Below are 14,803 nucleotides of genomic sequence, written 5' to 3' on the forward strand. Positions count from 1 at the left end.
TTCTGAAGTCAACGGGGTCCCTCAGTACCTGCCATACGATGTTGGCCATGCGCTGCTTCTGGAACTGCCGAAGTAGAACCAGGCCTGCGATCACATCGGATGGCACCACATCTAAATCCCGGAAGAATTCCGTAAAGAGTTGGGCGATCTCGGCAATGGAGTTCTGAAGAGATACATAATGAATATGTAATTATCTTGCTTTTGATCAAAGTTAGCTGTATACATGTTTTTGTTATTGCATTCAAATTAATGAAGTGGTGGTACAGTAATGCATTAGACGACAGCTCCCTTGTGAATGTGAAGATTGGTGAAAACACATACAGATTGTGTTGTATGTTAGATCGAGAATACATTGTATGTGGGGTCAGACTCGTCATATTGTGTTGATATAGGGTCAGACTGACGTCATATTGTGTTGATGTAGGGTCAGACTGACGTCATATTGTGTTGATATTGGGTCAGACTGACGTCATATTGTGTTGATACTGGGTCAGACTCGCAAATTGTGTTGATATAGGGTCAGACTGACGTCATATTGTGTTGATGTAGGGTCAGACTGACGTCATCTTGTGTTGATGTAGGGTCAGACTGACGTCATATTGTGTTGATGTAGGGTCAGACTGACCTCATATTGTGTTGATATTGGGTCAGAATGACGTCATATTGTGTTGATGTAGGGTCAGACTGACGTCATATTGTGTTGATATTGGGTCAGAATGACGTCATATTGTGTTGATGTAGGGTCAGACTGACGTCATATTGTGTTGATATAGGGTCAGACTGACGTCATATTGTGTTGATATAGGGTCAGACTGACGTCATATTGTGTTGATGTAGGGTCAGACTGACGTCATATTGTGTTGATGTAGGGTCAGACTGACGTCATATTGTGTTGATGTAGGGTCAGACTGACGTCATATTGTGTTGATATTGGGTCAGAATGACGTCATATTGTGTTGATGTAGGGTCAGACTGACGTCATATTGTGTTGATATTGGGTCAGAATGACGTCATATTGTGTTGATGTAGGGTCAGACTGACGTCATATTGTGTTGATATAGGGTCAGACTGACGTCATATTGTGTTGATATAGGGTCAGACTGACGTCATATTGTGTTGATGTAGGGTCAGACTCGCAAATTGTGTTGATATAGGGTCAGACTGACCTCGTATTGTGTTGATATTGGGTCAGAATGACGTCATATTGTGTTGATGTAGGGTCAGACTGACGTCATATTGTGTTGATATTGGGTCAGAATGACGTCATATTGTGTTGATGTAGGGTCAGACTGACGTCATATTGTGTTGATATAGGGTCAGACTCGCAAATTGTGTTGATATAGGGTCAGACTGACGTCATATTGTGTTGATATAGGGTCAGACTGACGTCATATTGTGTTGATGTAGGGTCAGACTCGCAAATTGTGTTGATATAGGGTCAGACTGACCTCATATTGTGTTGATATTATGTCAGACTGACGTCATATTGTGTTGATATAGGGTCAGACTCGTCATATTGTGTTGATATAGGGTCAGACTGACCTCATATTGTGTTGATGTAGGGTCAGGCTGACGTCATATTGTGTTGATATTGGGTCAGACTCGTCATATTGTGTTGATATAGGGTCAGACTCGTCATATTGTGTTGATATAGGGTCAGACTCGTCATATTGTGTTGATATTGGGTCAGACTGACGTCATATTGTGTTGATATTGGGTCAGACTGACGTCATATTGTGTTGAAATAGGGTCAGACTCGTCATATTGTGTTGATATAGGGTCAGACTGACATCATATTGTGTTGATGTAGGGTCAGACTTGTCATATTGTGTTGATATTGGGTCAGAATGACGTCATATTGTGTTGATATAGGGTCAGACTGACGTCATATTGTGTTGATATTGGGTCAGACTGACGTCATATTGTGTTGATATTGGGTCAGACTGACGTCATATTGTGTTGATATAGGGTCAGACTGACCTCATATTGTGTTGATGTAGGGTCAGAATGACGTCATATTGTGTTGATATAGGGTCAGACTGACGTCATATTGTGTTGATATAGGGTCAGACTCGTCATATTGTGTTGATATTGGGTCAGACTCGCAAATTGTGTTGATATAGGGTCAGACTCGTCATATTGTGTTGATATAGGGTCAGACTCGTCATATTGTGTTGATATAGGGTCAGACTGACGTCATATTGTGTTGATGTAGGGTCAGACTGACGTCATATTGTGTTGATATAGGGTCAGACTCGTCATATTGTGTTGATATAGGGTCAGACTGACGTCATATTGTGTTGATATAGGTTTAGACTGACGTCATATTGTGTTGATATTGGGTCAGACTGACATCATATTGTGTTGATACTGGGTCAGACTCACAAATTGTGTTGATACTGGGTCAGACTCGTCATATTGTGTTGATATAGGGTCAGACTGACGTCATATTGTGTTGATATAGGGTCAGACTGACGTCATATTGTGTTGATATAGGTTTAGACTGACGTCATATTGTGTTGATATTGGGTCAGACTGACATCATATTGTGTTGATACTGGGTCAGACTCACAAATTGTGTTGATACTGGGTCAGACTCGTCATATTGTGTTGATATAGGGTCAGACTGACGTCATATTGTGTTGATATAGGGTCAGACTGACCTCATATTGTGTTGATACTGGGTCAGACTGACGTCATATTGTGTTGATATAGGGTCAGACTGACATCATATTGTGTTGATATAGGGTCAGACTGACGTCATATTGTGTTGATATAGGGTCAGACTGACGTCATATTGTGTTGATATAGGGTCAGACTGACGTCATATTGTGTTGATGTAGGGTCAGACTGACGTCATATTGTGTTGATATTGGGTCAGACTCGTCATATTGTGTTGATATAGGGTCAGACTCGTCATATTGTGTTGATATAGGGTCAGACTCGTCATATTGTGTTGATATTGGGTCAGACTGACGTCATATTGTGTTGATATAGGGTCAGACTCGTCATATTGTGTTGATATTGGGTCAGACTGACGTGATATTGTGTTGATATTGGGTCAGACTGACGTCATATTGTGTTGATATTGGGTCAGACTGACGTCATATTGTGTTGATATAGGGTCAGACTCGTCATATTGTGTTGATATAGGGTCAGACTGACATCATATTGTGTTGATGTAGGGTCAGACTCGTCATATTGTGTTGATATTGGGTCAGAATGACGTCATATTGTGTTGATATAGGGTCAGACTGACCTCATATTGTGTTGATGTAGGGTCAGACTGACGTCATATTGTGTTGATATAGGGTCAGAATGACGTCATATTGTGTTGATATAGGGTCAGACTCGTCATATTGTGTTGATGTAGGGTCAGACTGACGTCATATTGTGTTGATATAGGGTCAGACTGACGTCATATTGTGTTGATATAGGGTCAGACTGACGTCATATTGTGTTGATATTGGGTCAGACTGACGTCATATTGTGTTGATATTGGGTCAGAATGACGTCATATTGTGTTGATATAGGGTCAGACTCGTCATATTGTGTTGATATTGGGTCAGACTGACGTCATATTGTGTTGATATTGGGTCAGAATGACGTCATATTGTGTTGATATAGGGTCAGACTGACGTCATATTGTGTTGATGTAGGGTCAGACTGACGTCATATTGTGTTGATGTAGGGTCAGACTGACGTCATATTGTGTTGATATAGGGTCAGACTCGTCATATTGTGTTGATATAGGGTCAGACTGACGTCATATTGTGTTGATATAGGTTTAGACTGACGTCATATTGTGTTGATATTGGGTCAGACTGACATCATATTGTGTTGATACTGGGTCAGACTCACAAATTGTGTTGATACTGGGTCAGACTCGTCATATTGTGTTGATATAGGGTCAGACTGACGTCATATTGTGTTGATATAGGGTCAGACTGACGTCATATTGTGTTGATATAGGTTTAGACTGACGTCATATTGTGTTGATATTGGGTCAGACTGACATCATATTGTGTTGATACTGGGTCAGACTCACAAATTGTGTTGATACTGGGTCAGACTCGTCATATTGTGTTGATATAGGGTCAGACTGACGTCATATTGTGTTGATATAGGGTCAGACTGACCTCATATTGTGTTGATACTGGGTCAGACTGACGTCATATTGTGTTGATATAGGGTCAGACTGACATCATATTGTGTTGATATAGGGTCAGACTGACGTCATATTGTGTTGATATAGGGTCAGACTGACGTCATATTGTGTTGATATAGGGTCAGACTGACGTCATATTGTGTTGATGTAGGGTCAGACTGACGTCATATTGTGTTGATATTGGGTCAGACTCGTCATATTGTGTTGATATAGGGTCAGACTCGTCATATTGTGTTGATATAGGGTCAGACTCGTCATATTGTGTTGATATTGGGTCAGACTGACGTCATATTGTGTTGATATAGGGTCAGACTCGTCATATTGTGTTGATATTGGGTCAGACTGACGTGATATTGTGTTGATATTGGGTCAGACTGACGTCATATTGTGTTGATATTGGGTCAGACTGACGTCATATTGTGTTGATATAGGGTCAGACTCGTCATATTGTGTTGATATAGGGTCAGACTGACATCATATTGTGTTGATGTAGGGTCAGACTCGTCATATTGTGTTGATATTGGGTCAGAATGACGTCATATTGTGTTGATATAGGGTCAGACTGACCTCATATTGTGTTGATGTAGGGTCAGACTGACGTCATATTGTGTTGATATAGGGTCAGAATGACGTCATATTGTGTTGATATAGGGTCAGACTCGTCATATTGTGTTGATGTAGGGTCAGACTGACGTCATATTGTGTTGATATAGGGTCAGACTGACGTCATATTGTGTTGATATAGGGTCAGACTGACGTCATATTGTGTTGATATTGGGTCAGACTGACGTCATATTGTGTTGATATTGGGTCAGAATGACGTCATATTGTGTTGATATAGGGTCAGACTCGTCATATTGTGTTGATATTGGGTCAGACTGACGTCATATTGTGTTGATATTGGGTCAGAATGACGTCATATTGTGTTGATATAGGGTCAGACTGACGTCATATTGTGTTGATGTAGGGTCAGACTCGTCATATTGTGTTGATATAGGGTCAGACTCGTCATATTGGGTTGATATTGGGTCAGACTCGCAAATTGTGTTGATATAGGGTCAGACTCGTCAACCTAAGTCCGACTTATTTCCTTTAAAATGCAAAAAATAAAATTTAAAAAACTCCTGAATGGCAAAAGGCACCAGTTCAATGCAATATGCATGCTTGATGTGTAGCCAAAGTTCCATGAAGAAACATGGAATGACTTATGAGTTATGCTCCGGAAAACAAACACTATCCTCTTTTGAAACACTACACTCTTTGTTAGTCTTAGCTGTTGCCACGGAAACGCAAAATGCACCCGTTTACAAAAATTAACACAAGTCCTGAAAAGCAAAAGGCACCAGTTCAGTCCATGTCTGATGTGTATACAAAGTTTCATGAAAAAAAAAAGAAAGTTTCATGTGTCATGCTCCAGTAACAAAGAGCGACAGATGGATGGAATGCATGACAGCGCCCGTTTCTATGTCCCAAGCAAAACATAGTTTGGGTGGGGATCAATAATATTAAACTACGATCCGAATACCATTCTTCTCAAATCGTAAACAGTCAGCCGAGTAATTGTGACAAACCTATTAGACATAATTCTTAAGTTTCAGGCTTGTCCCTTTGGCCAGTTCAGAGGAAAGTGGACAGTAAATGGAATAGCAATGGACAACTTTTGGTCCTGGGGAACTAGACATGAAGAATTAGTCTCCGCAGTGTGAAATGCTTCAAGAGTTTCCTTTTTCCCATGCCACATCTTCCAGGGAAAGAACAACTGGGCCCTTCTAGCCTATGCTGGTCACAAGGGGCATTTTATAGTAAGTGGGCAGGCTCTGTGACGAAATAGTTGATGGCATGTCAACGTACCACGATGGAGTGTATTGATGCTCATAATATCAATCACTGGATCGTCTGGTCCAGACTCGATTACTTCCAGGTCACTGTCATGTACATGTAGGAGGAATCATTGTTCTTCTATGCCAAGTAAACTTCCACATTCAAGAATATACAGAAAACTACGGCTATAACAAACTCAAAGGGACCACTAATTTTAGTTCATTGTAACACCTAGCTCATTATAAGCCTATATATACAGCAAATGGCCATGCAGGACTAAAAAATAAGTTTGTTATAAGCGTGATGGTTAAAAACAGTTCACTGTAGTTGCAAAACAGCAGGATGGCAGATGTGGAAATATACCAGGTGTCTATTTTCATTTCCTCCAGGAAGGGCAGACTATCATCCCCAGGTTAATGTATCACGTCAACAGATTGTATACAGGAACTCCAGGTGTCAGTCAGGCCACCATCACAGCTCACATGACAGATAGGTGGAGTATACATCTCCTCAAATAACCAACACCCATGAAACTGCTGAAACAGCATCCACGGATATGTATCCATGGTGTGGGCTGGTTAGAAAACTAGTACAAGTCTGGAAGAGCGTTCTTTATGAGCTGTCATGTGATGTACCCTGTCTGTGAGACCATTTACTCCAAGCCGTGTTCATAGGCTCACACACAGGGTACGTCACACAATATGGCCAAAAGAATTTATCTTACCAACAGACATTCATATATGTCTGCTGTTTCACCGAGTTAACGCGGGCTACATGGAAAGTGATTGCCTGTTCCTTAACCAATCAGAAGCTTGTAATACAATGTAAGGTGATATAATAGATTTTCATGTCTGGTTCTCAGGTTATACATTGTTTTTGTACGATCTACTTCTGTTTGACCCAAAAAGCAATGACATTTTCAGCATACCTCTCTTTGTGAGTCCCTAATGTGGAGGATTCAGAGATTCAAAAATATAGTATCCATTCGTGTTTGTTGACAGGGATGGAAATTAACTTAAAAAACAAACAAGCCCACAGGAGATTCTTTTGCTGCTTGCCTGGTAGAAGGTTACTAATCCTTAAAGGTCGTGTGAACTCGGAAATTGTGTACATTATTCATTACAAGAAAGACTCGAAAGGTTGTGTAAAATGTCATGTGCAGCGATTTGACAGGGGGAATAAGTAACATAAAGATTGACAATTTATGTGTCAAAAAAATGACGGGCCCTATGGGCTAGTAGAATTATTATTTTAATAGCCTGAGGTAATTTCTTTTAGCCTCTGACCCACAGGCAAGTGTTAATTTCTGAATCTGTGATGAAGTAAGGCACTCTTAATTAGGAGGTACAATTGTAGACATTTTAATTATTGCGACAAGTGAGTGAGTTGGGTGTAATGCCTCTTTTTACAGTATTCCAGTTATATCGTGTCATGTCAGCTTAATGTGGGAGGAAAGCCCGAAGTGATGCAGACCTCGGACGTTTACCACTTCGGTGAAACCAACGATCATGGGTATGGTGCTGACAAACCTAGAAACATAATCGGGGCGAACCGGGATTCGAACCCACAATCATAGGTTTCTGGCGTGCCCAAGGGACGCAACTCTGCACAGCAAATCGCGGCACCTTAGACGACTGGGCCACCTGTGCCCCCAATTATTGCAACAAGGATCCTGTGATGTAATGTATATTCTATAGGCTGGGTGCCTCAACTCTGCTGTCGTGCAGTCCTGGTGTGAAAACACACTGAAGGGACATGTGACGATTGCTGTGTCAATTGTCAACTATCACTGCTTTGTCATTTCACATACCAAAACACAAAGTAATGTAAATGGCTTTACCGAATTTACAGAAGTCATTAGCAAGAATTTCTGCTTTTTAAGTTTCCAGCGAAAAGTATCCTCCAATTTGTCTTGAACAAATTGCACAAAGTCTCGCTCAAGGGAAATCAAAATGCTATGGAGAACCTGTTGCAGATTTCTAGTGCAGGAGTATGCAATGAGCCACCAGCTCGTGAACTGAAATATGTGTGTGATGGAGGCAGCAACAGTGTCTAGAAGTCAGTCTGACACTGCTCCACAACCTGTAAAGATCCGGGGTAGAACAGATCTTCAGCAAACCATTCTTTCTGAAAAAGCTGACTATGCTTGTTGTAAGAGGCGACTAACGGATTCGGGTGGTCAGACTCGCTGACTTGGTTGATGCATGTCATCGTATCCCAATTGCATGGATTGATGCTCATGATGTCAATGACTGGATTGTTTGGTCCAGACTTGATTATTTACAGACCACCGTCATATAGTTTGAATATTGCTGAGTGCAGCGTTAAACAACAAATAACAAACAACAAACAACCAACCAACGGACACACCTCCATTGTACACTGTCTTAAAGCACAATACATGACATCCCTTGTCATACTGGTAATTCTTGTCAGAATGGTATAAATTGTAAATTCCTAGCATACACTGTATACAGACAGGTCTACAATGATGCAAAAAAGGTAAAACAATACATTTCATGGTTATTCATAACACATCAAATGGTTTTAGTTTAGTTTGAAAACCTTTTGTACATTAGAAATATATAAAAACACACTTGTGTTGCACAATATCTTTCTTAATCACATTTGGCTTAAAATGTTTTTGGTCAGCTGGTAGGGTTTAATTTGTCTAAAATGCAGGATTTCGTTATTTTTACAGCTACATAGATAAAGGTATTTTATTCTGTCACAGAAGGCTTTGTTATCTTTCTCAGTGGTTATGGTTGTCATTTTAATGCATATATTTCAAAGATGTTTTGTTTGTTTGATGTTTAACGCTGCACTCAGCAATATTCCAGCTATATGACGGAGGTCTCTAAATAATCTAGTCTGGAGCAGACAATCCAGTGATTGACATCGATCCATGCAATTTGGACACAATGACATGCATCAACCAAGTCAGCAAGCCTGACCACCTGATCCCATTAGTTGCCTTTTACGACAAACATAGTCACATTTTTCTGTACTTATACTTAAGTACGTTGTACTTTCAACCATGTATCAGTCGGTGAATGTCAAAAATATATTATTATTCATCTGTATCGCTCAGAGTTTGTCTCAACTGGGACTTTTAATTTGAAGATCTTGATATTTTGTTATCTAAGCACGGCCTCAAGGCAGTGTGATTTACTACACAAGATGGACATATTTGTGTTTTACTAATCTATACATCTTGATCCAGCAAAGAACAGTTTTCTAATTGGATTCTAATGAATACAATTATAATGACAAATAAGGCAAAATAACAAGCAGACTTCTGTCTTTTGATTTACCACACACACAAAACAAAGCCGTCATTCCAAAATTAAAAATTTAAATCCAATACTTGCTAAAAAAAAATTGAACATTCTCATTTGAAAAAGTGAACTTTCTCCTTGCCTTTTGGCTTCTTTATCTAGCAGGACGTGGTTACTGATTAAGTGTCCTTGGCTGCAAGACATCAAGCAGAAAACCTCAATAAGCGTTGAATGAAGACCCACAATTCAGGCACTGATAAGTCTCACCTATCAAGCAAAGGGGCAGGATTATTGAGCTCAGCGGAAGAAATATTGGTGCGTATTTTGAAACTGTAGGTCTGAGTTTATCGAGAATCGAAGTCTTTTTAGAGCCTCAAAACAGTTAGTTGTGAATAAATCACTGGAGACGCTCATCATGCTGTAAGCTACTCAGGGAAGGGGGACCTGCATCAAGTGGGATGGTGTTTAGGAGGGAAAAGATTCCCTTGCTGTAGATGGGTACTGTGAACTGTACCAGGACTTGGGAAACTACGTTATTCGGACAGGTCCAACAGTAGGGGCGAATAAAATTCCATTTAAGTTGACAAAAGTGAATGGTTTAATAAAGCTGCCTTTTTTTATTTCAAAAAAAATAATATGGTCATATATCAATCATGATATACCTCAACACAGAATAGGTGAGGTGAGGTGAAATGGGGTTTAATGTCGTGTCCAAGATTATTGCACTTATATAGCGACATGCATGCGTGTGTGTGTGTGTGTGTGTGTGTGACCAGTCCTTGTTTAAGACCCTTAATGCTGAGCGCCAGACAGTGTAACAACAAGTACCATCTTTTAACGTCTTTTGGTATGACGCGGCCGGCGATCGAACCCTGAACCTTCCGCTCTCCGGGCGGACAACACAGAATAGACCCTGGACATGGGTAATTTGTGATGAAGTTGACGATGACAACAACCTTCCTACTACTGCTTCTATTCCCCTCTTACACTGCAGCTTCTACTACTACTACTACTACTACTACTACTACTACTACTACTACTACTACTACTACTACTGAGAGTCGACTAACGGGATCAGGTGGCAAGGCTTGCTGACTTGGTTGAAGCATGTCATCGTATCCCAATTGCGTGGATCGATGCTCATGATGTCAATCACTGAAACATCTGTTCCGTACTCGATTATATACAGACTGTCGTCACATAGCTGGAATATTGCTGAGTTACAAACAAACAAACTACTACTACTACTACATAACTACTACTACTACTACTACTACTACTACTACATAACTACTACTACTACATAACTACTTCTACTACTACTATTACTACAGCTCCTACAAGTGCACCACCACTACTACCACTACAGCTTCTTCTGTCACAGTTCCTACTCATGAGTGCACCACCACCACTTCTACCACTCCTTCTACTACAGCTTCTACTACTACCACTACTTCTCTTACAGCTACTAGTACTACCACAACTACAACTACCACACCTACAGTCGCTATACAGGGCTGTTATGTACAGCCTCCCGCAGGCCCTCAGTCTGAAGCCTCCACACAAATGACCACCACCAGTGTCAATCCCTCCCACAAACCCAGGCAATTATGGAGGCAGAACAGTAGACAACTCAGGATCAAAGTGTCTGACTGTCTCAGGCGGGGACTACCTCCAGAGAATTACAACAGCCAGGTTAAAGGAGCAAGAGCCGATCTCCAAGTATTTTCCATAATCTTATCAGAGTTCTAAATGATGTGGGAATTCAAACTTAAACTATGACATTTACTATACACATGTGTCCTGTTCAAAGATCTCTGTGAAATGATAACAAATACAAAATCAACAGTGTTTCAAAATAAGGAAAAAAATCAGAGCTTTTGTCTTAGTCCTAAAGTTCAAAATGGTTTAGCAGTAGATTATTCAGAAGTAATATAGGCCACAGGTCCAGTTTACACATTGAGAATTGATATGATCCTCTTAATTTCCAACACTAATCCATGTGACACTACACAATGTAGCCAAGCTTGATAAATCCTGTAGTAGTAGTAGTAGTAGTAGTAGTTTTAGTAGTAGTAGTAGTAGTAGTATCAGTAGTAGTAGTAGTAGTAGTAGTAGTAGTAGTAGTAGTAGTAGTAGTAGTAGTAGTGATAATAACAAAAACAAACAACAACAATAATAATAATACATGTAATAATTCGTAGAACGCCTGATGTAATAATTCGTAGAGCGCCTGTCTCCAGTTTGTTATTACTGCTCAAGGACATCAAGAAAACAACATGCAGCTCTGACAAGTGATTCAATGGTATGCCTGTCTGAAGAAGTGAGTCTTTTGCTGAATTCTAAAGGAAGACAAGTCTTGAATACATCAGAGATAATCTTAAGGATTGTTCCACAGTACTTGTCCAGCAAAGCCTCGATCCCCAAAGGTGTCGGTGCATGAAATTGGGTCTTTCACGAGCTCACTGCTATATGTGGGTGCTAGTCCAATCTGTGCCTTAAATACTAGTGTCAGAATCTTGACCTGGACTCTGTATGTCAGTGGCACTGGGGGTATATGACCAATTTCTGTTCCCTTGTAGAACTAGAACTGATTACCCTGGCACCGGAGTTCTGGACCCTTTGAAGTTTGGTGATCAGATGTCGTAGTCCTTGTCTGCCACAGCCATTATATTGGACAAATTTACGATGGCATGGTAGCTTAAAATGCTCTTAGTACAACATCATACAGCCTGCCCTTTAAGTCATTATCATGTGACCTCTGACCTCATTTCTATTGGAGTCGGTCGGGTAGCCTAGTGGTTAAAGCGTTCGCTCGTCACGCAGAAGACCTGGGTTCGATTCCCGACATGGGTACAATGCGTGAAGCCCATTTCAGGTGTCCCCCACCATGATGTTGCTGGAATATTGCTAAAAGAGGCGTAAAACTATACTGAAAGGGTGAATACATTGAATCAGGTGGCCATGTATGGTGACTTGGTTGATTGGTCACCGATGGTGTAATCACTGCTCATGATTTCTGTCACTGATGCAGCAAAACTATTGCTGAATGATGCATTTAACAACATTCAGACTCATGTTTTCAGTCACTGGTTTGCAGCAGTAGAAAGTCCACTTGTCTTATAATGATAACATATAGCAAAACCCGTAATAAAGGCAAATTTCTACACATCCTTATGATACCTTAACTATTGGGCAGTTTGACAAGGACTACAGGACTTAAAAGTGCCAATTTCTAACGCTGGTTTGCCTGGTCAAGCTTTGGTTATGTACAGGCTAAATATGAATATTCCTCCAGGAATAACTTTGACTAAGTCTTCAAAAACTTGATCCCTCATGATTTCACTCACTGGTTTGCCTGGTCCAGATTACCAGTACCATTGCTGAGAACATCATGAGTGAGTGAGTGAGTGAGTGAGTTTGATTTTACGCCGCTTTTAGCAATATTCCAGCAATATCACGGCGGGGGACACCAGAAATGGGCTTCACACATTGTACCCATGTCAGGAATCGAACCCGGGTCTTCGGTCTGATGAGCGAACGCTTTAACCACTAGGCTACCCCACCGCCCCTTATTGATCAGAGGAGTGTTCATTTCAACTTGGGAATAACAACACAATTCTGTTGTTGCACCTTTAACTTGTCATCAGAAGCAGCCTCCAATCACAGACCCAGATAGGCATTCAAGCAAACATGTCCTGTACAAATCAGACCACCCCAATTTAACAGTCTGAGCAGACAATATCCACAAAATCAATGAGGCCATGGCAGCTTCTGTTAAATCTTTAATTGCTTTTTCCTGCAGGCCTTGTGTGATCAAAGGAAACTTTCTGGTCACAGCGTTCAGATCCAAATCTTGTTTACATGGGATATTAAAGTATGCTAATGTCTATCAATCAAAACGTTCCAATTGTGACCTCTAACTAGTAAAACCAGAAAAAGGAATTTGCATCACATGAACAACCAGAAACAACCTTCTCCCTCCCTTTAATCTTAATGCCAAACACTTGTAATAATAACACTTGATCTTCTAAGTTTATGACTCAAAATCTCACTATGAAACTAAAAGACAGGTATCAAGTACTCCAAGTCCCCAGAAACTCACGGTCGAATACACCGGTCAACTCACAGTGCAACCTTGACCTTAAAATAGTGACACATTAAGGATGAACGTATTAATAAAAATTAAAATGTTAGACAACTGCCTCTTTATCACATGAATAAAATGGATCTTGCTTTCATTCCTAAAATCTTTGATTGGCCAAGGGTGTTTTTTTGTTTTTTTGTTTAACGCTGCACTCAGAAACATTTCAGCTTTATGACAGCGGCCCGCTAAAAATTGAGTAAGTGATCGATATTATGACCAACAATCCACGTTGTCACGGTATGATGACACACTATCAACCAAGTCACTGAGCCTGACCAACCAATCAATTTGGTTGCCTCTTACGACCAGCATCGCTTCCTTGCAGCGTATTCTAACTCTGAATTCCTAATGAACGGTTCATGATGACATTGACTCAAGAAGATGTCGGCCAGATCAGTCAATATCAACAAACACAATGTCACACATTGTCACTTGACACTTGACTCAAACGAACCTGGGAGGGATTTTCTAGATGATAACAAAATGATGGATATTGACCAAATTTGATATTCACTCATAAAGGACAGGGAGAAGACAACTTTGCAGAGTCACTTGCCAATGACCTTCAATTGTTTCCAGCTGTCAGATTTAGGACATACAAATTCGGACAACAACATCAACTGTTTTCAGATGTGTGCATGATTGTTTTTGAGAGTATTCGTTATCCGGAAATTTAATTTTGAACTAAAAGAATGTCAAAGGTTTTAACTTTGTACATAAAAAACTTAACAATTCTCTGTAATTATCCCTAGCACTCTCATTTTTCATGTACTCAAACAGGTGGGTCACGGAAGACATGATGTCATGATAAATCACTGAAAACACTTGTTTCCATGACAACCAAACCTATAATGAGTGGTGGAATGCAAAAAAACAAACAAAACACAATTTCTACACAGTGAAACGGTATGTCAAAGGACATGGAAAGGCCTTCAAAACCTACATACATTACATGAAACCACTGATACTGAGGAAATAAGGTGAGGTACGGTGAAAGGGGGTTTAATGTCACGTTCAAGATTATTGCACTTATATAGCGACGTGCATGCACGTTTGTGTGTGTGTGTGTGTGTGTGTGGCTGCTTGTACTAGTCCGGACTGATGCCGATTTATAGTGCTAGCTCACTGAGATACCATGCCGCAATTTAACATGAATACCCCACTCAGACACAGTATACTGACTCCGAGCCGACCAGTCCTTGTTTTAGCCCCTTAATGCCGAGTGCCAGACAGGGTAACAACAAGTACCATCTTTTAACATCTTTTGGTATGACGTGGCCGGGAATTGAACCCTGGACCTTTCGCTCTTCGGGTGTACACTCTACCACTAGACCCCAGAGGCGGTCCGTGGACATAAGGTAGTGAGGAGCTGTGTATTTTGAAGAAGGG

The 14,803-nt window shown here is 40.5% G+C and overlaps 1 protein-coding gene across 10 annotated transcripts in view; it reads right to left on the reverse strand.

Moving 5' to 3' along the window:
• The window catches only part of LOC124138229 (diacylglycerol lipase-alpha-like), a 177,374-nt gene that overhangs the window by 34,848 nt on the left and 127,723 nt on the right, over positions 1-14,803 (reverse strand). For all 10 annotated transcript variants that reach the window (XR_007218346.1, XR_007218345.1, XM_048384141.1 and 7 more), the window contains one exon: positions 29-163. Coding sequence is in view for 8 of the 10 variants with exons in the window: in XM_048384141.1 (XP_048240098.1) it covers positions 29-163 (135 nt within the window). In the remaining 2 variants the exon portion in view is untranslated. The remainder of the gene's footprint in view (positions 1-28; positions 164-14,803) is intronic.

This window comes from Haliotis rufescens, unplaced genomic scaffold, assembly GCF_023055435.1.
Source record: "Haliotis rufescens isolate VD_foot unplaced genomic scaffold, xgHalRufe1.0.p SCAF_5, whole genome shotgun sequence".
NCBI classification, from domain to species: domain Eukaryota; kingdom Metazoa; phylum Mollusca; class Gastropoda; order Lepetellida; family Haliotidae; genus Haliotis; species Haliotis rufescens.